This window comes from Rhipicephalus microplus, chromosome 2 (assembly GCF_043290135.1).
Source record: "Rhipicephalus microplus isolate Deutch F79 chromosome 2, USDA_Rmic, whole genome shotgun sequence".
Lineage (NCBI taxonomy): Eukaryota > Metazoa > Arthropoda > Arachnida > Ixodida > Ixodidae > Rhipicephalus > Rhipicephalus microplus.
In genome coordinates this window covers 271263032-271289253 of record NC_134701.1, presented here as the reverse complement: position 1 = coordinate 271289253, position 26222 = coordinate 271263032, and the positions used below count along the sequence as shown (strand labels likewise).

Sequence of the window (26222 nt, the reverse complement as noted above, 5' to 3'; positions counted from 1 at the left end):
TTTATAAAGAAAAAATAATAAAAATAGGTGTTTTGCAGGGCCACACGCGCACACACACTCATATATATATATATATATATATATATATATATATATATATATATATATATATATATATATATATATATATATATATACTTTATTTATTTATTTATTGATTTATTTATTTATGGGAAAGAAGTGCATACCTAAGGGCTTGTTTTTCCATGTTTTGGCACAATATTAATCAGATCAAACAGACAATAATGCCAAAGAATGTATACGGAAGTTCTTAGGGCCAATGTAATGTAAAAGGAAAAAAAGAAATGTGGGTGAAAAAAATATGTTATTTTTCACCCACTTTTCTTTTATCTTATTAACATTACATTGGTTCTAATAATTTTTATTTTATTTATTTATTTTATTTACAACATACTGTGGTCTTGAAAAGACCAAGCAGGAGAGGCACAAAAATTAAGTGGAAAACACACGTAAGCGTGATAGATGAATGACGTGCACAAAATACAGAAGATAAGTACATTATACCGAGATATATTGTTGAGCTTAAACTCAGGTTAATACGACCTTCAGAACAACGGAGATGGGTCTATCTCCCTATTATACATTCCCAATTGCGATAAACAGTAAAGCAAGTCGAGTACAAACTACAGTACAGACAATATGGCACGCTGAAAATGGCAAATAGACTGAGATGTGAAAACCACTTCAGGCAGTGAATTCCATTCCGATACTGTACGTGGGAAAAACTGCCCCTATACATTCCTTGGCATTATTGTCTGTTAAATCTCATATATATATATATATATATATGTATATATATATATATATATATATATATATATATATATATATATATATATATATATATATATATATATATATATATATATATATATATATATATATATATATATATATATATATATATATATAATGAGATATAACAGACAGTAATGCCAAGGAATGTACAGGGGAAGTTTTTAACATTAATGGAATGTAAATAAGAAGAAAGAAAAGTGGATGAAAAAATTACCAACTGTAAGCAGGAATCGAAGGTCGTAGGTTCGATTCCTGCTTACAGTTGGTAATTTTTTCATCCACTTTTCTTTCTTCTTATTTACATTCCATTAATGTTAAAAACTTCCCCTGTACATTCCTTGGCATTACTGTCTGTTATATCTCATTATTATTGTGTTAAAAACACGGAAAAACGAGCCCTTAGGTATACACTTCTTTCCCTTATTTTATATATATATATATATATATATATATATATATGTGTGTGTGTGTGTGTGTGTGTGTGTGTGTGTGTGTGTGTGTGTGTGTGTGTGTGTGTGTGTGTGTGTGTGTGTGTGTGTGTGTGTGTGTGTGTGTGTGTGTGTGTGTGTGTGTGTGTGTGTGTGCGCGTGTGTGCGCGCGTGTGTGTGTGTGCGCGCGCGCTTGCGTGTGTGTGTGTGTGTGTGTGTGTGTGTGTGTGTGTGTGTACAATTATATGATGCACCATTCAATTCGACAAGTGCAGACACTATTCGAGCCTTCTCGCACCTGCATGGTCTTTCTCGAGGAGCGAATAAGCCGCGGAAAAATACGTGGAGCACGAAAGAGGATTTGGGAATCTGAATATAACAACGGGAAGAGTGGCGGCCATCGATCAATCGGAGCTATAGGACGAACCGGAGTGGTTAGAATAAAAAGATTGCAACCATCAAAAGAAAAACGGTGGATAAGGTTCGGCCGCTGTGCAGGCCCTCCTGTCATCTGGCGGCCACGAGAAAACGAGATGGGCCTCGAAAAAAAAAAAAAGTGGCGAGACGATATCGAATAACAGCTCTAACAACTGGAAACTCTGGAAGAACGGACTGACTGATAGGGTGCCGAAGCTGAGGGATCTCATCAAGACAGAGTTGGGGCAAGATAATTAATCAAAGGAACAGGCAATAGTAAGAAATAACTTCATTTTCGGTTGGTGTTCAGGCTTTGTTCTTCTTGTTACTTGACTGCTGATGATGTGTTATCAATTCTTCATTTTGACTATAATATAACAAGCAGATATACATCTTTGATGTCCTTGCTTAGAATGTTGGTCTTTAGGTGAGTTGGGCGAGCAATGATAATTAGTGAAGCGTTGAATACACTGGATGCCTGAGCGCTCAGGTCGTGTAGACCAGAGAAACTATGGCCTCAGCGACCGAGTGTACTTCTGCGCACGTGCGGTGCACGTATTCTCTTTCTTTTCTCTCTCTCTCTCTCTCTCTCTCTCTCTCTCTCTCTCTTTCTCCTACTATTACCCATTCCTCTAACACTAGTGCAGGTTGGCAAAGCGTATATATGCTCGTCTTGTAAACCTCCCTGCCTTTACTCACTCTCTCTCCAAGCACGAAAGTTACGTGTATATACATGGTTATAAAAAACAGTTTAGGCTCAGCCCACACAGTATAAAAGGCAGTGCATTAGACATCAATCTGCAAGCTTACTGATTGTCCTCTGTGCAGTACCCCAGACGGGCAATAAAAACAAACCCAAATCTATCTTTGCGTTCACTCAAGTCCTTTAACGAGGCGCTACCTTTCGCTACGCGTCACTCGCTGGCACTAACTGAAGCTCTCTATAAAGTTATTAAACTATGTGAACTTAACACATGCGTAGCTAACACTCCGATGATTCTTTCGATTTCGTCTTCTCCCCTGTATACGCTTCAGCTGCCATGCACGGAGGAGACGAGAATGAAGCGCCGCAATATCGAGGCCCGCCCACAACGGGGCCAGCCTCGGGTGAAGGCCACTTTTCGCGCGCGCAACATCGTCGCTGACACGTATATTTAGCCACGCCGCGGCACGAGGCGCGTCGCCTCCCCAACGACGTGTCCCGCAGCGTCGCGACCTCGGTCACTCGCCGTTGTTGCCGGCGTACGCTACACGCCGAGGCTGACGGCTAAATGAACGGGGTCGAAGGCGGGACGCGGAATCGTCTCCTCCGCGCGGGCGTTGTCACGCGAGAAAGCGTCTTCTCCCAGTCGTTGGTACTGCGTTATCGACAATGACTGATGGTTTCCTTCACTCGTGAGACCACTTTGTGGTGCATCCCACAGCGACTACGCCAGCATTGTCAATGAAAAAAGGCACAGATTGAAAAAGCTAACATTTTGAACATGTGGCCGATCCGCCAGGCGACGACCTTTTGTGGATGACACCTTTGAATGCCACAACGAAGCTGTGAGATTTTAGTCGTGAGGACTGCGAGCCGAAGGTACAAGGCAGTCCGTTATGGCCGTCTTGCGGAACCTGCGAGACATTTGATCGCACTATTTTGGAGTCCCTGCATTCTTTACTCATCTGGCACTGTTCATCAAGGAATATCAACTTATTGGAATCGACTACATGACCCTTGATGATTGCCATGTTCCCGGAAGGATGCGATGCTATAGGTGTCACCAGATCCATCGAGCCCTGCTAACGTTTAACAAAACCGATTTGGCCTCACATTTATAGACATTTTACCATGTGACTACTTATTAGTATTTCCGTCTGTGTTATTTGTTTTTATTTCATAATTTATTTCATTTTTATTTTCTCTTATCTTCTTTCCTCTGCCACTTTCCCATGAAAGCCAGCAGCCATTGTACTTTTTTAGGTGGCAGTTGCCAGCCTGTTCCCGGCCTGCTTACGCTGTGTCTTTTTTGTCCTTTCTTGTGTCTCGAAATTAAACATGCACGATTCAAGACTGCGTGTGATAGTGTTTCTTCGGAGACTGGCTCGGAACGTCTAAGGGGTGCCAATAGTTCTACATGACGTCACGTGAACACACTACTGGCGTTATCAACACTGCCAAAAAGAGGGGAAGCTCCTGGAAAGAATAACGCTCTTTTGTGTGTGTGTGTGTTTTCGGAGCTTGCCCAGGAGCCGTTGAGATGCAGCGGACACTCAAATATTTACTGCGGAAACGTGTCGCGCTTCATAGTAAGAATAGTGTCAAGGAGCGGAACACATGCACACACAAATAAACACTCACACACACACTCACGCTAGCATGCGTTTTTTTTTTTTTTTTGTAGCAAAGTTCAGACAATTTACGAGTGCGATTGAAATTTATCATCCTTTACGAGGCGTCGAAATCGTAAGTATGTGCTCGCCACACTGTTCTTTTTTAGCCTGGGGCGCACGCTCGTGAGGTAAGTTTGTTGATGTTAATTTGATGCGGAACCTTGGCCACGTGACAGGCCAAATAAGAACAGGCCGTATAATATATAGCACCGTTAGTTGCTTGGTGAATTAGGGTCTCTCCGGCAAGCTGCTTGCAGTCGAGGTGGTTGTGCTACGCATTATTGCACTGGTGCTTCTGTTGCCGAAGCAAAGGTTGTTGTCCCCTTCATTGCATACAACTTACCGCCATATTTTAGCATCCCGTCTTCATTTAATACAGCGCTACCTGAATTTACGCTCTAAACTCGTTAATTTCATAAATACGTAGCTGTTAGTGTTGCAAAAGTTCCCGGAACTATATACGTTCACGTGCTTTAACTGTACTTTCAACATCTGTATGCAGCAAACTTGGAACTTTTTGGTATTTGTCATCAGGTGCACTGGAGCTCCAACTTTAGCAAAATTTACTGAAGCAAAACACGTGAGAGACACCGTGTTACGTGTTATATGGGAGTGGCATACAAATGGCAGAAAGGTAAGCTCGTTACTTCGACCAGCCTAATCGTCACATAAAGAATCCTCTAGCTTTTACTCCCGTAAATGTCATCGTAAGCCCAACGAAACATATACCGCGAACGCACAAAGTTGTGCTTGCATTTCTTATAATTCTTTTTATTATTTTGCTGTCATTGGAGGTGAGCAGCACTGGTTTTCTTTGAATCGTGAAAGTGCTCAAATCTAAAATATATTTCCGTGTTTGGTTCGCACCTTCATAATTAAATTCTATGGTGCACCAACCGACTATTTATTTGTGGCTAGCGTCCAAGTTCGTTTTTGAACTGTCTCACTTACGAATTCCCACGTGGCGTGGAATTTTTACCTAGAACTTCACTTTCATATATTATTTCTTCCACCGTGCTTTCCTGTAGTTGTAAAACAGTTTTCGCTTACGTTTTTTTTCCACCCCTCTCGTGGCGGTGGCGGTCACCGCAGCTCATAATTATGGCTGGCGACCTCACGCGCTAACGTACACACGTTCTTCCGTTCCTTTGTAGAAACCGCACCCTACTAAAATATAAAGTAATTCAAAAGCTTCTTGGGGCCCCCAGCACTAAAAGTGTGTAATGGACGGTTTTAGAGCGTAGAATGCAGATTGTGAGAATCCAAAGAACGTGTGACAATACAAAGAACGAAAGGGCACGTGAACGCAAGTCGCCTTTGTGCCCTGGCACTAAAACTCTATGTTAAATATTCACCATCAAACGAACCTTTTCATGGATGAGCAAGAGCGACAGCAAATGGTGTCACCATTACGTCGACGACCCTATGTTTGCTTTTTTATTCGGTACCCTTTATGATTGATTGATGCCGGTTACAACTTATAACGTACACGTAGTGCTAGTCGGACTGTTGATAACCTCAGTGCAAAAAAGTAATCACGCGAAGTTAGTAAAATAATTGTAACCACGTGCCTGTGAACCCAAACGAACACTACACCTCGCCCTCCTCGTCCCACAAGGAAATTTTGCCTAGGCATACACGACCTGAATTCTTATTATTCTGTTTCACCGGTGGTTACAGCGCAGTTAAATTTTCTTTTCAGTGGAACGTATTAATCGAAGTGTGATCGCTGGCGTTTCACGTAACCTATATAGTTAACCGATGCTTGGTGCTGCCACTGTAGCAAAATTAAAACGAACACAACATGATACGGACGACCAGGCCCTGAAGGCGATGCGATGCGCATACAACGGATTTATTGAAATGCGTCGAGCCCGTTCACCCTTTCCAACCCACCACTAAAATGACAGAAGTACAGGAGAGAGAGAGAGAGCAAGCGAGCGAGTGTGTGAGTGTGTGTGTTTTCATCTGCATAAGCTCATTTGTTAACCTATAGTATTCATCTTGACTATAAAGCCTGACGCTCCCGGTTAACCATGGTTTAACAGTGCACAGATGGTTCGGGCACGTAGTTGGCACCTCTGCAAACGACCCCCCGTCAATCAGAAATGTCTTCGTGGTAAAAATCAACTAACTTTGCAAATTAAACACCAGCGAATGACTATAGGTACGACCTTATTTAAAATACGCACTGATTTCTGACTTCCTGAAAATAAATATTCCCTTACTCTGAATAAAAAAAGAACCTAAGGTGCTCGTGAAAAGCTGAATGCTGAATTACGAGCTTTTCTGTCTCTTCTCCAAGTTATGATCGTTCTTATCTCTCGACAAACCAATGTGAGCTTTGTTTGTCTCTATTTCTTTTTTTAACAATAGTCAGCGTCAGTGCAAGTATTAGACCTCGTAAACCTTGGAGAATTGAAGAAACTCGCACACACTGTTCACTGCGCAACTTCAAAACGCTATACATGCGCACCATCCGTTCCCCTTCGTAGAGAATACATTGCACGTGTGCCGACGTGCAACACCAAGCTGGAACAGTGGCAATTTATCTCCGAGCGTCACGCAAAAGCTACCTTGACCTTCCACGTGTCCACAGTTCTCACCACGCTCGTATTATTCCCAGCGCATCCGCGTGTGCTTTACAAAGTTGTGAAACGTCTCGTCTTTGCAGAAAGTTTCGTAGGCTGCGCGCTTACACGTGCACTGCCAGGGCAAAAGGCGCTGACTTTTTTCTCCTCCGAGAGCGTTCATTATGGTTACCGAAACTTGCTCGGTACACCGTTTGCTGCTTGTGTTTTCATATAAAACTTCATCCCACGAGATTCTATGTGATAAAGCGCGAAAATGAAGAAATGTTGTTTGACTCCGAAACCGGTGCGCTGAATTCGGTGAGATCTGGTATATATTCATGAAGAAAAAGTATTTCCCGTTTTTGCGTCGCGTGGTAGAACATCTCGTTTGGTCTACTTCCCGTTTGCCCTTCGTGACACCTCTGGCCAGCACTTAACCATAGGCCTCGGTATTTTCTGCGTTTCGTACCTTCGAACCTTGGCATGCCCACATACTTTTACCCCGTACATTCTGAGATTAGAAATACGTTCTTGAGGACGTCACAACTCTTCATAATAAATGTCATGTCATGTTTCAGGAAGCATTGTATGTTTCAGCAAGCACTGTATGGCTTTATAAAAGTTTGTTCTATTGTGCTAGGCGTGTCTATCTCTTGCACTTTGCTATACTTGGGTTCTTGCAAAATAAAACATCTGATATTGAGAAACTTGGAAACGAAACTTTTCTGTCACATATCATTTCACTGCTATATTTTTTGTTTGAAATACTGTGTCATAATCACACGTATTTTCAAAGGTGCTCCACCTAGTCGAAACCAAATCAATAAGTCAGTCGAAAGTCAATCATCGACGCTGGTAAACATGCTTGAAAACAAAGCTCTGTTCAGCTGTCTTGGAGTTTAGCGCAATGGAAAAAAGAAACAAGAGAGGGTCAAAAGGCAGGCATGTTATTCAATGCAGTAATAATGAGAACTAACAGAAAAAGTGTTCACACTCTATCTGGCAAGAAATAGTGTTCCACACTCACCATAATAGCAACAAGCGGTGCTGACTGACGCTTCCACGTTTAAATGCACATATATACATTGTAAAGTGGACGGGGGGATGTTAGGTCAGTGGTAGAGCATCAAACCCGTTGTTCGAACATAGCAGGTTTGGGTCCTGCAGGTGACTAATTGTCTCTACGTCCACTTTTGTTTCTTCCCATTCACAATACAATTGTGTATAATAACATTCTTTATGCTTCCACTGGCATTGTCGTCTGTTAGTTTTCTATAATATTGTATTTGTCCAACAAAAAAAACTAAGCTCTAAGATTACACTTCATATATATATATATATATATATATATATATATATATATATATATATATATATATATAATGAGATCTAACAGACAGTAATGCCAAGAAATGTATAGGGGAAGTTATTAGAACAAATGGAAAGTAAATAAGAAGAAAGAAAAGTGGGTGAAAAAATAACCAGCCGTGAGCAGGTATCGAACCTACGACCTTCGAATAACGCGTTCGATGCTCTAACCACTGAGCTATCACAGCGGCCTGTGATAGCACAGGCCGCTGTGATCGCGTTGAACTTGTGTATCAAAAATGACTCGCGCAGTTCCCTATCACAGTGTGAAGGGAAACCTGGTTCCAGTATAGTAGCTCTTAGTTTATTGAATGAGTGACCAGGATTGTGTGCAAACTCCAATACATCGGACATACTGAAACGTCTTTTAGACTGCGCTTTAATAACCATAAATCACAAGCCACAAGCCTACCCAATCTACCTTTGTCTAAGCACGTTAACATTCCTGGTCACTCATTCAATAAACTAAGAGCTACTATACTGGAATCACGTTTCCCTTCACACTATGATAGGGAACTGCGCGAGTCATTTCTGATACACAGGTTCAACGCGATCTGATCCGGTATAAATGAAAATCCAGGCAAACTGACGTTTCTTTCGGCGCAGGACTAAGTTCTAGTTTCATCACAGTCTGTTCATAATCATTCACTGTACACGCAGATTTTCACTACACCTTTTCGGTGCAGTGAATTTCTTGACTTTGTGTTATCGATTCTGTTTGTGCCTCATGAAATTCAAAGTAACGCATCTTGTTCCATTCGAGCGTTTTCTGCTATACTTTTTTGTCTTTTTGTGCGTGTGATTTGCTGTGTGGGTTTGATAGCTTTATTTTTTGTTTGTAGATATTACTGTACTTTTCAAACTGATATTCATGTGATGTATACTTGATGTAAACACCGTTAATGCATTCTCATAATCTTTCTTTGACATTGCTTTGACATTCTCTGCTCACCGTTCATTACTCGCCACGTCACAGTAGATAGTGCATGATAGTGATTGTTCACCTGTCAGGGGCCCTTTATATACCATGCCTACTTAAGAAAAGCGCATTTTTGTATCGTGTTTTCCCTGATGAAGGCCGGTTTCCGCCTGAAACGTAGGAAAAATAAAAAGTTTTCCTTTTGCCCATCCTCCACTTTTTGGTATATATATATATATATATATATATATATATATATATATATATATATATATGAGTAAAGAATGGGAGAAAAATAAGAAGAGCAGACAGACACATATATAACGACACAGAACCCAGTGGCATGCCTCGTATTATATAAGGCATAGTTATGAGTCTACATCCGCTCGTGCAAGATTGTAGCTCGCATGAATTTCAGCGATGCCTTGGTCGCTTGAATTCTCGAATCGAAGACTTGCGGAACGAAATTGAAGAATAGTTACTGGCGACATCACTCTCGTCAAGGCGAGCGAGAGCAATTGGGAGCGATTCTATCTGCACAGAGCAGCGAAGGCAGTCGCAGATGATATGCCGCAATGTCTTCTCATTACCGCATTCGTCGCATAGAGCGTAGTAAGTTACCCTATGTGAAACAAAAATGACTTTGCGAAAGCCACTGTTAGCCATAGTCGGTATATCAGAGTGGCCTCTCTTCCGCGGAGTCCAATTGTTATTTGAAATCGTCGCGGCGCATTCAAGTAGTGTTGCCGATAGTTGTTGCTACCTTTTGTATTCAACGTGGAGTGTGAAAGAAACTGCTCAAAACATGAGAATAAAGCACACGTGCTTTCTTGCCTCTTCTGTCATTTTTTTTCTCTACAACCTCAAGATCTGCTGTGCCAAAAACTGTTCAAGCAGCTCTTGATACTCCATTTATGGACAACTACACACGTTCCCCTAGTCGGGAAGTTCACAAAATTATTACAGCAGTGTGCATCCTGCAATAGAAGAACTGCAAACGTCTTTTCTCACCACCTTTTTTTTCTGAAACGACAAAGCGAGAGAAGTTTCTGTTAACACGTCATCACTAATTTTTTATTATTATTGACACCACTTTTGTTGTGTTCTTCACAGGTTGATGAAAAGCAGTGGCGAGGCCTTGCGAGTGACGCTAGATTTGAACTTCAAGAAGATTGTCTACTTGTTCCGAGGCGACTACTTCATTTTGACTGTGGGCGGTACGTGACTGCAATGCTCGATGCCAGCGCGCGCCGCTCTTATCTTTTACTTCCGAGCGTTTCGGACATTCAAGGTTCGCAGTTTCCTATTCTTTTGTTCTCGGCGTGCGCTCTTTGAAATTCGTAAAGGCAATTAGCGGAACGCCCCTGCCACTTTGAGCTTCATACGTACTCACTTCTTTTAACTCCTTGTTACCGCAAACTTTTGTGTGTTTAAAAAACGAGACAGAGATTAAAAAAAAAAGGGGGGGGGGGGGGGCTTCTACAGCACATAAGGTCGACTGTCTTGTGATGGCGTCTTGCTTGTTGTCCACGCGCGCTCATAAAGCACGTGTCAGTCGGGCTAAAGAGAAAGCTTGCTATCAAACTTTGCTGGCCTTTAGAGCAAGCTTACCAGCAGAAGAAAAAGAAACACAAAGACGGTGAAAATGCTACTGAACACCGTTGGTGCCTTACGAGTGCGGCTCGGGTAAATTCCACTCTTTTTTTTCTGTTTTCTTTCAAGGCCTTGTTATAAAAGATATTGCTAGAATAGAAAACTGCGCGCTTGTTTCAAAAAATATAAGAAACGAAAAAAAAAGAAGCATAGTTCACGAACAAAACAGAGAGGAAAAGGCAGGTTCCAGGAAATAAAAAAAAACGAGTTTTCTGAAATTACGTAAGGCCGCGTTATTAAAGTATCTTAGCAAATAAGTTTGTAAGAACATTTAAGTATGGTTGGCAAACCGGCGTAGCCAACATTGGCTTGAGTGGGGAAAGGGGGGGGGGGGGTCAAGCGCCCCCCGAAATTTTTCAGCTTTGCCTTTGTGCGTATACGCGCTCACATACAAACACGTGCACAAACATACGTAAATAGTTTTGGTGCTGACCCGAGCACATCGGGTTTTGCAGTGAGGCATCATAACCGCTAGACTACCGAGGTTGGTATCTGTCCGTCTTCAAAGTGTGCTGCGTCGTAAGTTATTTCGTGATGAACATTCACCAACTATAGCCATGCTCGCAACAGTACTTTGAGACGTCTCCATTCGTTGCATTTGCTTGGTGTGCCGCAGAACACTACTCGTAATAAAAGGTGAAAATAAAATTGGAAACACAAAGGTTGACCTTCACAGAGGAATTCAATTTTCGGGGAGCCTCGCCGGAAAAGAAAAAAAAAACGAGCACGATTCAATTCGTGTCGTACCGAGTGCAGCTAGGCGTTTCGAAAGCGAGTCGACAGGTGCACGTGCTCAGAACTGGACTTTGAGTCCGTTGTGTAAACTGATCTAGAAGAGAGAACAGTCAAAATAAAAGGGGAAAAAATGAAACAAGGACGAAGCGAGGACGTTTTGACAGCACGTGGCGTCCGCTTCTCTTCCGTTGCGAATCGCGTAACTGGTGACGCCGGCGCGGAAGGCTCTCTGCCAAACTCAATACTCTTGTCAAATATTTTCGGAAACATATACTCTGGGACTGTGGCATAATGGCGTAGCCCTTTGTTGATCGTCCCGAATAATAATAGCTGGAGGAGGAAAAAATGAACAGATGTTGAAGGTGTCGCCGCCGAAGGCACGTGGCAATGACACCCTTTCGATGCTGAGATGATTTGACTCGTATAAATTGAAAACGAGAGTATTAAGAAATAATAAAAAAATACAGCATATCGACGGAGTCAATGATCATGAGTGGGGCGAAACTTCGGAGGGTTTTATCGGTAAACCGTGAATCCTCCATCTGTCCGTCTGTCCGTCCATCTGTCCGTCCGTCTGTCCATCCATCCGTCCGCCTGTTTGTCTGTCCATCCGACAGTCCGCCTGTCTGTCCGTCTGTTTCTGTGTCTGTCTGCCCGTCCATCCGTCCTTCCGCCCCTGCTGAGTGAGTCGTAGAACGTACCAAGAGATATTGCATGTACAGACGCACGGCTTAAGGAGCTTCACCCCTAAAAAATGCAAACAATGCGCGTCCTCTCTGCAAACGCTTTCACCGAATGCTGCATGGGAATCGGATAAGTGCAAGAAAAGGACTCGGACTGAAGTGTGGATTGGTACAAGGAATCGCAGGTACGTGTTGTTTGAAAAGCATGAGTCTATAGTGCCAAAGAATGATAAAGACCTTGTTTCGCTATATTCTGCAACACTACGAAAGACATAAGTTGGATGGCGGTAGATTTCATTTTGAATTCCCACATCTATTTCAAAAAAAAATTGTTGACTCATCTCATCGATGCACGGGCAAAAATAAAGTGCAATGCAGCAAACCTCCTTTTGTTGCTCTGAAAGATCCTTTGCGGAAAGAAATACGCTCGTGACACACGACACCACAATAAGTTCTTCGGGTGTTTCATGGCATTGTTGAGTGATGCACGCTGAGTGCGAGCACTCCATTTAGATTAGGAAAGTATAAGCGCGTGATATGCTTTCCCGAAAAGGAATCTTGCTGGGAGGGAGATCATCCTTTGTCATGTGTTTCTTTTAGAAATATTTCCCCTACGTAATCTACTTTCGAGTGCCCGTGTGTCAGAGATGCGTGGCATGGGGGCCGACTAGTACTTCTTTATGCAGCACAACGTCCCAAGTATGGCGTCTCAACCGTGCGTCTCCAGTTTTTGACACCATAATAACTTGGAACCTTTATGATTGTTTGCTGGACGGCCACAGATATAGAAACCACAACTTCTGCCTGTGCATTTTGCATGAAAGCGGGTTCCTATATTAACTCAGTCTGTCGATAGTCTCACGTTGCCCCGCCAAAGTGGTCTAGTGGCTAAGGTACTCGGCTGCTGACCCGCAGGTCACGGGATCGAATCCCGGCTGCGGCGGCTGCATTTCCGAGGGAGGCGGAAATGTTGTAGGCCCGTGTACTCAGATTTTGGTGCACGTTAAAGAACCCCAGGTGGTCAAAATTTCCAGCGCCGTCCACTACGGCGTCTCTCATAATATATGGTGGTTTTGGGACATTAAACCCCACAAATCACTCAATCAATAGTGTCATGTTATTACGCGTGAACCGTATCGTTGTTTTGGCTGTTTGGTGCACGCCAGCTGCATGACTTGGCCCTACAATAAAATTTTGGAACGAGAGCTGCTTTCCTAATTTCCATAAGCAACGAGAGCGATTCACTCTTTCGTTGTTCGGGTACACAAGTGTCGTTAGCTTATTAGATTTCAAGGGGTATAAATATATCTAATGTAGATGTGTCCACTGCAAAAAGAGATCCTTCGGAATTGGCATTACTGTGATGTGAGAGGCTACGCACTTTATCGAAATTTTGAAGTGAGTTGTGGCACGAACCATTCACCGCCCGCGGCCGAACTTTTTCGTGATGCCAATACAGCGATCTTTGTTGCCATCGAGTGAACTGTGTTCATATTTGCCGACATAAGCACCAAACCGTGCTTGCTAACTACCTTGACAATTGAATGTTTATTGCAAATAAAACAGCCTACAAGACCGTGAAATTTACTTGTAAAGTACATTGTAATCTGTGCTCGTACTTTCTTTTTTGTATTTTGAAAAGCGAAACATCAAAGCACCGGTATATCTGATAACTGTGACAACAGTTCCTTCGCTTTCGAGCTGGTTCACAACGTTTCTTATACCTTCGACAGCGGGAGATAAAAATTGTCTTCGTATCTGCACCCGGGAAGATTTGTGATGTTTACGGAAACCTAGAGAGATTGGAGCCGACAGCTTCGTTTATTCTGTGCGCGCAGAAAAACAAAGAAAGAAAAGAAAGAAAGAGAGAGAGTGAGAAAGAAAGAAAGAAAGAAAGAAAGAAAGAGAGAAAGAAAGAAAGAAAGAAAGATAAATGAATGAACAGAAGATGACGTCCCGTTGATAAATCTGGGCTTCTTGGAACGCGTTGCAAGAACGCCATGATTCCAAGGGCACCCATACTGCGTATGCATATTTGTTCGGTACACACCGATGTGCTGGAGGTGCGTCAATTTGGTGATTGAGCCCCATTCGCACAATCACTTTGTCGTCATTTAGGTTCACACCCCCATGCATTACGGGGAACTGCTGCACAAGCTTAAGGTATTATCACAAATGCTAGGCACTTCGTGTTTCTTCACTCAGAACACGGCAATATCCGCGAAATAGACGGCCAACTCAACAACGAGAAAGTGGCGGCCCACCGCGACGGTCTAGTGGCTAAGGTACTCGGCTGCTGGCCCGCAGGTCGCGGGGTTGAATCCCGGCTGCGGCGGCGGCATTTTCGATGGAGGCGAAAATGCTATAGGCCCATGTGCTCACACTTCGGCGCAGGTTAAAGAACCGCAGGTGGTCGAAATTTCAGGAGTCCTCCACTACGGCCTCTGCATCATATAGTGGTTTTGGGGCGTTAAACTCCACATGTCAGTCAATCAACAAGAAAGCGGCGAAGCCACCTGAGACTAATCAATAGATAATTAGCATTCAAAACAAGTTGTCGCAATGGAGGATGACCATGGAATGTTATTAAACTGGTCTATTTTTTGGATGGCCGCTGGTCGCGCAGGGCTCGATTTGTGGTCCGACTTGTGGTTCAAGCCTCTGTTGATGCCGGAACAGAATGATGAGACAAGGAGAGTAGATAAATGTGGCCGATATGAAGTAGTAGTGTGGAGATTCGCCGAAAACAATGCGAGGCCGGGACCATGTCGCATGAGAGGCGTTATTCCTCAGGGAGTTTGCTGTAGGTACGACCATGGCCGAACTGGAGAGATATGCGCGGTGAGTAAACACCCGCGCGTATCTCCAGTCCAATCACGCTGCGATACAGCTCGCATTTGATTTTGTCTTGAACTACTGTACACCACTTTTCCCGAGAAACACCGCTTGTTTCTGTTAACCTTACAGCGCGGCTGTTATGCTTTTCGTTGGGCCGTTATGCATTCAGATAAACGAATGTCATAATGATTGGCATCCACCTTTATAGCGCGTGCAGCGCGGTAACTCTGCCGTTGCGCGCTCTTTTCACCCTCTGCTTCATCTTGCGCACCGCTCCCCGAACGTGTGTGCCCGCCGCTGCGCCGATTTGTCTGGCCACGGCTAGTCTGGAGGCGCACGCTCCGGGAGCGAGTGCACGCCTCCAGACCGGCCGTGGTCTGGCGTGGGTGGAGGAACGAGTACCGAGAGAGAGGCTGAAAAACAATTTTTGAAGAAAAATTTTTGACAAGGCATGACTTGAACCCTCGTGAGCACAATTCGAAGGTGAGCATCGTAACCATGTGGATACCCAGGCACGCTGTAAAGTATAGTATAATATAGTATAGTATACCATTAAAGGGGAAAAAAACGACCGACGAGGGAGACCACCAAGAGATTGAATAAAAGATAACAGAGAGAAAGATATAGACAAAAAAACAAAGTTATAGATAGAAGAAGGAAGAAGCAGAAGGAGAGAGAGAAAGCAAGATGTAAAAGAGAAGAATTAAATAAAGGAAGAAAAAGACACAAACAAACAGAGTGAAAAAACAAAAAGTGTGGACAATGTGAAATGGAAAGAAAGATATGAAAAAAAAGAGGGAAAGAAAGACAAAAAGAAACCAAGAATGCCACACAGCTCTGTGTGGCATTCTTCGACACGCTGAAAGGCACCAATTCGGATGAAGAAATCGAATGCATGGACGCCGACAATGTAGAGGCCGTGGTTGACGGGAACAATGCCGCCGATGCTGTGGACGGAAAAACCATCGCAGAAGTATCAGACAACATAGCCGAAAAGTTCGAAAGAGCCAAGACGCCTGTAGGGGGAGAGCCCGAAAAGTCATTGCTGTAACTCTGCAAGGGACCGTCTTTATTGAAAACGATCCTTTTGACCAGATCTGAGCTGCTGCCGAGATACAGTGTCAGGGAAAGCCAAAGGGTGACCACCGAAGGCACAGGCAGCCAAGTCATCTATGTGGACGTGACACCTCAATGGTTGCCAAGGTCGCCAGCGTACGACGACTAACATGTGGAGGAGTGACCGCCACCCCGACGGGACTGGTCCGGGTAGATGGTCCGGGTATAGACAAGACCCAGCAAAAGGTCTGTTACGACAATTAATGACGTCAAATCACAACGTCAGCGCCAGGGAGTCTATTTTGATTTTCTGGGCCCGTTGGCTCTCCAGTACCAGATCTACCCCTGAAGCGTCAGCTTCCTGTCAACAACCTGACTGCGGTCGTCAACTTTAGCAAGTCCAGCGCGCGTCCGCTTTCGGGTGGCGGCAGAGTTGCCTTTGCTGCGCGAATCAGCAGTTCCTGCGTCCTGCAGACCATTAGGTCCCAAAATGAGTTGTGTAAGGACTGTGTCGGCATGTAGGCTTGTGCGCCACGTGCGGGTCATCGTGGCCAGTGTTAACTGCTACCGCATCACGTTCCTCTCTCCTCTTTCGCCGAAGGGGAGGGGGCAGTATGAGAGTGGTGGCCAAGAGTGCGCCGACCTCAGAAAGAAGACAAGGATGATGGCCGATGAGCTCGTGGCATGCGGCAGTGGTTAGCAGCGGGCAGTTGCGGCCGAAGCTTGCGAGGAATACATCAAGGCTCCTGGTCTGGCTCCACGTCTTACCTGCGGTGTTCTGGGCCGAGCAACCCCGAAACCCCCGTACATTTGGTCCTCTGACTGTTTCTAAATGAGAAGCATAGCGCATAAATTTATATAATTTTCATTGCACAAAAAAGGAGGCGGTATATAAACATTTTTTTCTGTAATCAAATCCACGTTAATAAGAAAATTAATAGGGTTACGGTAACGGTTATCTTTAAAAAAGAGGCTGCTTTATTCTTTTGCCATTTGGTATCACTCATGAAACGTTCTACCATTGACGCGTCTGGTTTGTTATTTGTGAACTGAAAAACAAAATAGTTTAGGCAAACACGTCTGAAAATGCACTTCTAATTTCTTTGACATTCCTTTTCAGACGCACGCTGGCAGTTTAAATCCGTGCGACGGTCGCGCGGATTTAAACTGTCAGCGTGCGTCGTCAACTGAATTCCTGTTTCCGGCTAGCGTCGGGCTGCCAACTATACAAGTCCTTCGGCCCGGCCATGTAAGAGAACAAAGCGATTCCAGAACGACGTAAACACACACAAAAAAACATTTGTCTCTTCTTCCAACCTCTCGCCTGTTTTTATTTCGTTTTCTCACGCATCAGCTGAGAGGAGTCTGAAAATGAGGCGAACAAGAGAAAAATGAGGAATGCTGCAGTCATCCAAAAAGAGACTCGGAGTGTCTCTGGAGCCTTTGTCAACGACGCGGACATTCCCGAAGTCGATCCTTTTGTTGCGGAGGTGACGCGTTGCTTTCGCTGTCCGTCCCGTCAACTTTCGCAGACAGGCAAACACCGTTGCCTTGTGCTGGGCTTATCTAAAACCGTACAGCGCTGCGGACGCTGCGGAGATCCGCAGTGACAAGGCTCCGTAAAGCTAACCCGAAAAGCGCGGGATTGAATCCCGACCATGGCGGCGGTACTTCGGTGTAGGCGAAATGCTAGAATCCCGCGTGCTTAGACTTAAGCGCACGTTAAAGAACACCTGACGGTCAACATTGCTGAAATTTTCCGTTACAGCGGTAGATATTCGCGGAACGCGCAGCACAGTCACAGCGGAAGCTGAAAGAACGGCCTTTCTGGAGCTTTTTTTTATATATTACAGCGAAAGCTGCTATGAAATAACTTTTTCGGGTCACGCGCAGTTGCATGTTGTCCGCCACCGCCACCGGTGTCCGTAACCACATCGCGCGAAATTAGAAAAAAAAAACCTTACACTAATGACACAGTGGGGCTTGAACCCAGGTCCGCTGGGTACAAGCCTAATATTCGACCACTGAGTTACGCTGGTTATTGTAACTTGTCCTTCTTGCTTTAGGCAGGCATGACCTAGCACTAATGGCACAGTGGGGCTCTAACCCGGGTCGGTTGGGTGCCAGCCCAGTATTCTACCACTGAGCTACACTAGTTTTTTTTTTTGCTTTATTGCCTGTTTATAGGCGCGTACATCAAACCACAAGCACAACAAAAACAAGCAGTAACAGTCCGACAGAAACTTTCGTAGCTCAGTAACTAAAATTTCCTAAGTGCTGCCTAAGCACTCAGGGAATTTTAGTTACTGAGCTACACCAGCGCTTGTGACTCGTTGTCAAACTTGCCTTAGGCAGGCTTGATGTCGGGAAAGCAATCGCGTTAATACGACATATAAAGCGTTTTACAACAGCGAAAGAACAGCCAGTCGTCGCACAATGCGATTAGCGTAACGAGTGGGCCGTCCAATGCTCCTACCTATTAAAAATCTTGTTCTTGTTTCCCTATTAACTATGGCACATACCCACTTCAGCCCTAATTCCTCATTGTCGTCAGCCACTGCATGGGCAATTCGCACAAAATTCCTTGCAAGCGTTTAGCGGATACCACACTTTTCAGAAGAATGACGAAAAATAGCATAGCGAATGCCGGCCTACCACCCAAAAGTTTATTATTAATGCTTAGTGACTACCAAGCAAGTGTGCTTGCAGTAGTTACCCAATGAGTGTTTTGAAAGGCTCTGAGAGCCCGCTCTTCTAGCTTTCGCTGTGACTATGCTGTGCCTACCGCACAGGCCTGGAGTGTTTTATAATCTTTTGGGACAACTACTGTGAGTACACTCGCATGCCACCGACTACGCCACAAATCATCATGATTTATGTGAGTTAAGAAAGCATCCACTATGCCATCGTTCGTTATTCTTCGGAGAAGCGTGGTACTAGCTACATACTTGTTAAGAGTGCACTTTCTGCATACTGTGTCTGTATAACGATGAAGAATTCAGGCTGAGGCTTTTGTGACGAGTTGGAAGCATTCAAAGACCCGCTCGTTATGCAATTCGCACTGTAACGCCTAGTTGTGACATCACTCCTCTAAAAGGCTCTAAATTTAACGTGGTTCTTTGCATGACATGAAGGCTGCATAGGGCCCGTTTGCAACGAAGATTCAAGCACACATGTGGCTGTGTGGTAAAATACTGCGCTGCAATGCAGCCGGGACCAAGATTCGAATCTCATTGTATCTAAGGTAATCTTTATTTATTTCTCTTTGTTTTGTTTTTTCGCGTGGTAGCGGTTACGGACGCCCGCGGTGGCGGACAGCTACGGTGACAAAAAAAAAACGGTCCTTGTTGTGATCTCATGACATCTTTCGCTGTAAAACTGCGGAAACCGTGTGATATAAAGCGGCGTAACCTCCGGAAAACTGCATATGGCTTCCTAATACCTCGACGGCCATACAAGTGGATGAGTTGATAACAATTGAGACGGCAGCGTAGCTCTGGCCGACTGGACTCGCCCTAAGCCATCTCCTGACGCCGACAAGAGCTCTCGTCGAGTGGTGCCCCGTCCTCAGACTCCTGCGACCAAGTCCATCTTTCCTACCTTCTCTTTACTTCCGTAACTCGCTGTCCCTGCACCTCGCTCTCTCCTTCTTCTCTCTTTATATATACCTTTTATTTCTATCTTTTCAATCCCTCCTTACACCCATCCCTTGTGAGCTACTGTTGAGGTGTCGCACCTGATGCAGACAGTTACGGGGCTCACTTTTCTCTTCTTTTCCCTTTAAGAATCACACATGACAATTGTACTCATTGTGCCCACGGTATAGCGTCTATGGCTATGAAATTCAGCTTCAAAGAGCAAAATCGTAGGTTTGCTTGTCAGCCGTTTCTAATGAATACAGAACGCAAAACCAATCATGCGTGGTAGTCTTTGAGGAAGTTACCCTATTACTGAATGCCAGCTTAGTGTTTTCCATGGGCATTAAAAGTGAAATAACTCTAGGTGGTGAAAGTAAATTCGTATGCTTCAACTGCAGCATTCTGTTTAGTCTCGATGTATCTTCTGGAATGTGTGTAGGAAGTTTTACTGCTTTTGCAACAATTTTAGAAATTTCAGGCGATGGACAAAGCGTCTCAAAAACTGATACATGGCTGTTAATCGTTTACCCTACTCTATTCATCAATTCGTTGGAATACTTTCGTAGGTTTGCCTAGCTTCGTCAAATCACCAAACTATATAGAGCACACCTCTGAACAGAAAGACTCAGTCAGGAATATTTATAGATTATGCGCAGGCAGTTTGTACTGTCACTGCGCTTCCCATAAACTTGATTGATATGTGGGGTTTAACGTCCCGAAACCACCATATTTTTATGAGAGACGCGCTTTCCATAAACTTACAAAGCGATTCCGTTTGTTTCTACACCCTATTTTTATCTTCAATATCATACGGCACGCATTCAAAACTAACCACTCGATGAGAAAATTAAAGGTAGTTTGGTAGACATGCAGTCCACTCACTTGAGATTACAGCAGACAGCGCTACACAGGGAGCCTGAGCAATATATCGGTCTCTGAACTCATGTGCCCAAGTTTCCTCTTCAATGCTTTCACACTTCCTCCGTTTTTCAGAGCGTGTTCAATTCTCTCCAATTCTCTCCACCTTCTTACATCGCATACCTGACGTCTATTAATCAACTTCGAAAGCTCTGCCAGTTCTATTTTGTCTGTTGTACTTGACACTTTCATAATTTAACGCTTCTTAATTAGGTTCTTTGTTTCCTGGGAAAGTTTGCCAGTGTCCTGTCTAACTACCCTGCCTCCAACTTCCACTGCACACTCCGTAATGATACTCGTCAGATTATCATTCATTGTATCTACGCTAAGGTTGGTTTCCTCACTAAGAGCAGAGTACCTGTTCTGCAGCGACACTCTGAATTCCTGTACTTTCCCTCTCAGTGCTAGCTGATTGATTGGCTTCTTGCGTATCAGTAGGCAAAAGTCGGATGTATGCACTAAGGGACAAAGAAGGCAAAATAACTACCAATATGGATAGGATAGTTAAAATAGCGGAGGAGTTCTACAGAGATCTGTACAGTAGCCGAGACAACCACGACCTTAATACTATAAGAACTAGCAGTAACCCAGATTACACCCCACCAGTAATGATAGAAGAAGTCAGGAAAGCTTTGGAGAGCATGCAAAGGGGCAAAGCTGCTGGTGAGGATCAGGTAACATCAGATCTGCTGAAAGATGGAGGGCAGATTGTGTTAGAAAAACTAGCCACCCTGTTTACGAGGTGTCTCCTGACGGGAAGAGTACCAGAGTCTTGGAAGAACGCTAACATCATCTTAATACATAAGAAAGGAGATCACAAGGACTTGAAGAATTACAGGCCGATCAGCTTGCTCTCTGTAGTATACAAGCTATTTACAAAGGTAATTGCTAACAGAGTAAAGAAAACATTAGAATTCAATCAACCAAAGGAACAAGCAGGATTTCGAACAGGCTACTCAACAATTGACCACATTCATACTATCAATCAGGTAATAGAGAAATGCTCAGAGTATAACCAACCACTATACATAGCCTTCATAGATTACGAGAAGGCGTTTGATTCAGTAGAAATATCAGCCGTCATGCAAACACTGCGGAATCAGGGCGTAGATGAAGTATATATAAACATTCTGGAAGAAATCTACAGGGGATCAACTGCTACCATAGTGCTTCATAAAGAAAGCAACAGAATACCAATCAAGAAGGGTGTAAGGCAGGGGGACATAATTTCCCCAATGCTATTTACCGCGTGCTTACAGGAGGTTTTCAGAAGCCTAGAATGGGAACAGTTAGGGATAAGAGTCAATGGAGAATACCTTAGTAACCTGCGCTTCGCCGATCACATTGCATTGCTGAGTAACTCGGGGGACGAATTGCAACTCATGATTACGGAGTTAGACAAGGAGAGCAGAAAGGTGGGTCTTAAAATTAATCTGCAGAAAACGAAAGTAATGTACAACAACCTCGGCAAGAAGCAGCGCTTCGAGATAGGTAACAGTGCACTTGAAGTTGTAAAAGACTATGTCTACTTAGGGCAGGTAATAACCGCAGAGCCGAACCACGAGATTGAAGTAACTAAAAAAATAAGAATGGGGTGGACCAGATTTGGCAAGCACTCTGAAATTATGACAGGTAGATTGCCACTATCCCTCAAGAGAAAGGTATACAACAGCTGTATCTTGCCGGTACTAGGCTACGGAGCAGAAACCTGGAGACTTACAAAGAGGGTTCAGCTTAAATTGAGGACGACGTAGCGAGCAATGGAAAGAAAAATGGTAGGTGTAACTTTAAGAGACAAGAAGAGAGCAGAGTGGATTAGGGAACAAACGGGGGTTAAGGATATCATAGCTGAAATCAAGAAGAAGAAATGGACATGGGCAGGGCATGTAGCGTGTAGACAGGATAACCGCTGGTCATTAAGGTTAACTGACTGGATTCCCAGAGAAGGGAAGCGGGTTAGGGGGAGACAGAAGGTTAGGTGGGCAGATGAGATTAAGAAGTTTGCGGGTATAAATTGGCAGAAGCAAGCACAGGACCGGGTTAACTGGCGGAACATGGGAGAGGCCTTTGTCCTGCAGTGGACGTAGTGAGGCTGATGATGATGATGATGATGATGATGATGATGATGATGATGATGATGATGATGATGATGATGATGATGATGATGATGATGAACTCATGTGCACTGACATCGGTTGCTCTTTCGATGAGGCTCAAAAATTTAGTTTTGTTATCGCTTCCTTTTATCAACATTCTCTACCTATTATTTATAGTGTTCAGATGAATCTAGCTTTCAATGCCACTCGGTGTGTGTAACAAAACGACGTACTTTCTGTTTTTCACAGGCCGTTAATTTCAACGTAATCTTAACATACATAATTTTTCTTTCCTGTCGTTGGTATTGCAATAAGCATCCTTTTGAGCCCTCTGGACAAAAACATTATCTAGCATCTGAAGACAATAACCGGTCCTCTTTTATTAGACAAAAAATTATTACACCGCACACTATACATGGAATACCAATTCAGTTTTACAAAGCAGCCACACCTGAACATTTTGACCAATGCAAGGAACACGAAATACAAAAGGACACGACCCATTGTTGTTCTAGCTCCTTTTTTTGTTCGGTGTATATCTGAGCGTTAGTCATGATGAAAATATAATTCAAACTCCTATGGTCTAGCACCTCATTCCTAAAGTAATGCAAAGCAAGCACTTCCGAAGTCCCAGCTGGAAACTCACTGATGCAAGCAGTGTACATCATCGCCATGCAGCGACGGCAAATAACTTCCACGAAATTCCTACGCTTCCTACCGCACTGCACCGATTTAGAGACACCGCCACATATACGGACAGCTTCTACCAGGCCACCTTTAATAGCAACGGTGGCGTTTGTTTATTCCAAAGGGCGCTTCCCTGCCATTCACCCAGCAAGTATATGGAAGGACTATTTCCTTTCGCTCGAGCGGTATCCGAGAGGCCTTGTCTTTGCTGTGGCATACTGCTGCGCAATGTTGCTTGTTTTTTTCTTTCAGTGACTTGTGCGTAAAGAATTCACTGACGTTTGGCCTTACTTTGGCGCCCAGCTTTCTCCCTCCGAGCCAATAACTCGCGCTCGTCTTCTCGCCTCTCCGTGGATTTGGGCGTGTCTCGCGAACCAGTATCATGTGATGCTTCATCAAACTCGCGGAGGATCCTCCCACCCGACCACAGACGTGGCAACAAAGGGCCACACAAGACAGAGCACACGAAAGCATAACTCCCTTCATCGCAGTCATCCACTCTTCTTCCTCATCACATGGGTGGCAGCAATGAGAAGTAAAGAGGTTGCCGCTGACAGAGCATTTGAGGCAGAGCCACAGCTGTCGGCAAAGCAGGTCACGTGCGTTGGACCGCCGTTTCCCAACCGCAGTGTCTAAGGGAAGCGTCGTATAAATGAGAAGAAAGAAAGAAGTAACATGGGCAACACAAATAAGTGCCCTGAGTGAAGCATTTTCGAACACCTGAAAGTAAAAGTTAAACGGTTGCTGCTTCCGTTTTGAGCTTTCAGCCACGTAGAATCCAAGCGTTATTATGCCAGTTTCAGCGTTTAGTCGAGGAAATTGGGTTTTAGTTTACGCACGTGTAAGGAGCGTTGAAAGGAGATTAACGGTTGGCAAATTGGAGTGAACAGCGTCTTTGCGTGACCTTCCTTTCTACTCGTTGTTTAAGTACTGCGGTAGCACAAGCTCTGAACTGTTATTGGGCCAGACGGTTATTTTCGTCGTCGCAGTCACATCACCAGGCCACAGCCAAATCGTCAATGTTGCCAAATGAATTGACAACAAAAATTAAGCTTTATTTGTGAGCATCGTTACTGTAATCCGATTTCATCATCATGTAAAGATGTGAAGTTGGTGGTGTTGGAACAAGAGTTGGCTATAAGCGTTACGCTACATATACTCTTACTCTGTATTGTGTCTTTCCTTTCGCGGATATGAATGCAAAGACTTCTGTTGTATCGTCGCCGTATGCACCGTCCGACGAAGACAATGGGCGCGTCAGCGCCGGAGCGCTGTAAGGAGCGTCACGTCAGGCCGAGAACGGGGAAGGGACTGTTTATTCTGAGAGCGCCCGTCAGCGCGTAGCAGTGGTTACACAATATAGCCGTAGTGTGGTGCTGTGCGACACATCCCGCGAAACCGAAACTAATCAGCGGTCCATGACTCTGAGATTAGTATTTTTGAATTTAGGACATGAAATTCCCGACACCACAACTTATTCCCCATGAACACGACGGATATAGGGCATGCTGAAAGTGCATGCTATTGAGACCTTGCCCAAACTGTAAATTCGCTGGGAACTATCCCTGCAAGTAAGTACACTCCTTCGCAGCGCGGTGCTCAACTGGCTTATCGATAAGAATCGGCTGCTCTAAACGGCTAATATTTTCATGCACATATTGAAACACTCAACACACTTACCATCCCTTGTTTGTTCTTGTCTTAGTCAAGAGCAGAAGTATCGGTAATGTGATGAGGCAAAGTTAGGCGGCTGGAAAGTCAACCTGTTAAACCGACCTCTTTTTCATTCCTTGTATACATTTTTCCTCACACCATTCCCTATTTTTTTTTCTTCTCTCAATATTGAAGGCCAGTGGGTGCTAACAGTCGGCAGCTACTGGTTACTGGGACTGCTTTTCTCGGTTGCTGACACGAGCAAATCTTTCGCATGGATGAGGAGGTACAAGGTACAAGCGACGGAAACGAAGGTAAGTTCTCTGTGCAAAACTAGTTTCGTGCACGGTCATATTATTCTTTTTTGACTCGCTCGAAACGCTTCATTAGAAATTTTACAGCTCAACAGACATTAAAACAACGTTTTGAAGGGTAACCATCCGGTAATGTAGAGACATAACCTGTGAATTTAGGGCGAAGACATGGGTTGTTGTCCGCTCTGACATTTCTCAAGTGCGACGACGTTCTTAAAGCTGAACGTTGGCGTCTTTCTGGTGTTCTTGGAGTGGTTTAATTGAAACATGCCACTGGCATTGTCTGACACAAAATAATCGTGCAGTATCTTGTGATCATAAGTTTTGAAGTTAAGACTGTACGTTAAGATGTTCGAAGAAGCCTGTCGATGTCACTTGATTTCTCGATAGCTCAAGGGAAAAATACTGTGCCACAAAAGAGGCGTTGGAGCTTGTAATTTCTTTTTTCCCATTAACACACGAAAATAAGCGTCTCTTAGTGAAAAAAGTCTAAACAGAAAAAGCACACACATTCAACAAAAATTGAATGAACACACGAGACATAGCACGTGTTCTGTGTCTTCATTTCACCTTCACTTAGAATGCGCAAGCGCCGGCGTAAATCCAAAATAAAAAAGAGGAACTCATTACCTGTCAGAAGAAAGCAAAGCAATCTAATGCCTCCTTTCGCCTTTCAGTGTTCATTTATTCTGCGAATCATACTTTTTGCTTTCTTCGTCAATTGTTTTCTATTTCAGCCGACACTTCAAGATTTAGTACCAGTGGTGCGGCAGGTGGTGTTCAATCAAGTCTTTGTTCAGCTACCTGTCAATGTTCTGTTCTACTGGCTGAAAGACTTGCGTGGCTTTGACCGGAGCCTAAGCCTACCGTCATTGTCTCGGGCCATGGTGCACTTCGCCTGCTTCGTCGCGATCGAAGAGGCCCTGTTCTACTACTCGCACAGGTGGAGAACGTCGTTATTTTTTTAATTTGTTTTATTGAGATAAAATGGGGGTGCTGTTAACGTCTTCATTTTCAGTTAATAGATGCAATACTTTTTCCCAGACGTTTA

The 26222-nt window shown here is 44.0% G+C and overlaps 1 protein-coding gene across 1 annotated transcript in view; it reads left to right on the top strand.

The window, feature by feature from the left end:
- The window catches only part of LOC119169989 (fatty acid hydroxylase domain-containing protein 2), a 68947-nt gene that overhangs the window by 27867 nt on the left and 14858 nt on the right, over nucleotides 1-26222 (top strand). Inside the window, exons 2-4 of the mRNA XM_037420998.2 lie at nucleotides 10014-10117; nucleotides 25053-25171; nucleotides 25909-26114. Of these exons, the coding sequence (XP_037276895.2) occupies nucleotides 10014-10117; nucleotides 25053-25171; nucleotides 25909-26114 (429 nt within the window). The remainder of the gene's footprint in view (nucleotides 1-10013; nucleotides 10118-25052; nucleotides 25172-25908; nucleotides 26115-26222) is intronic.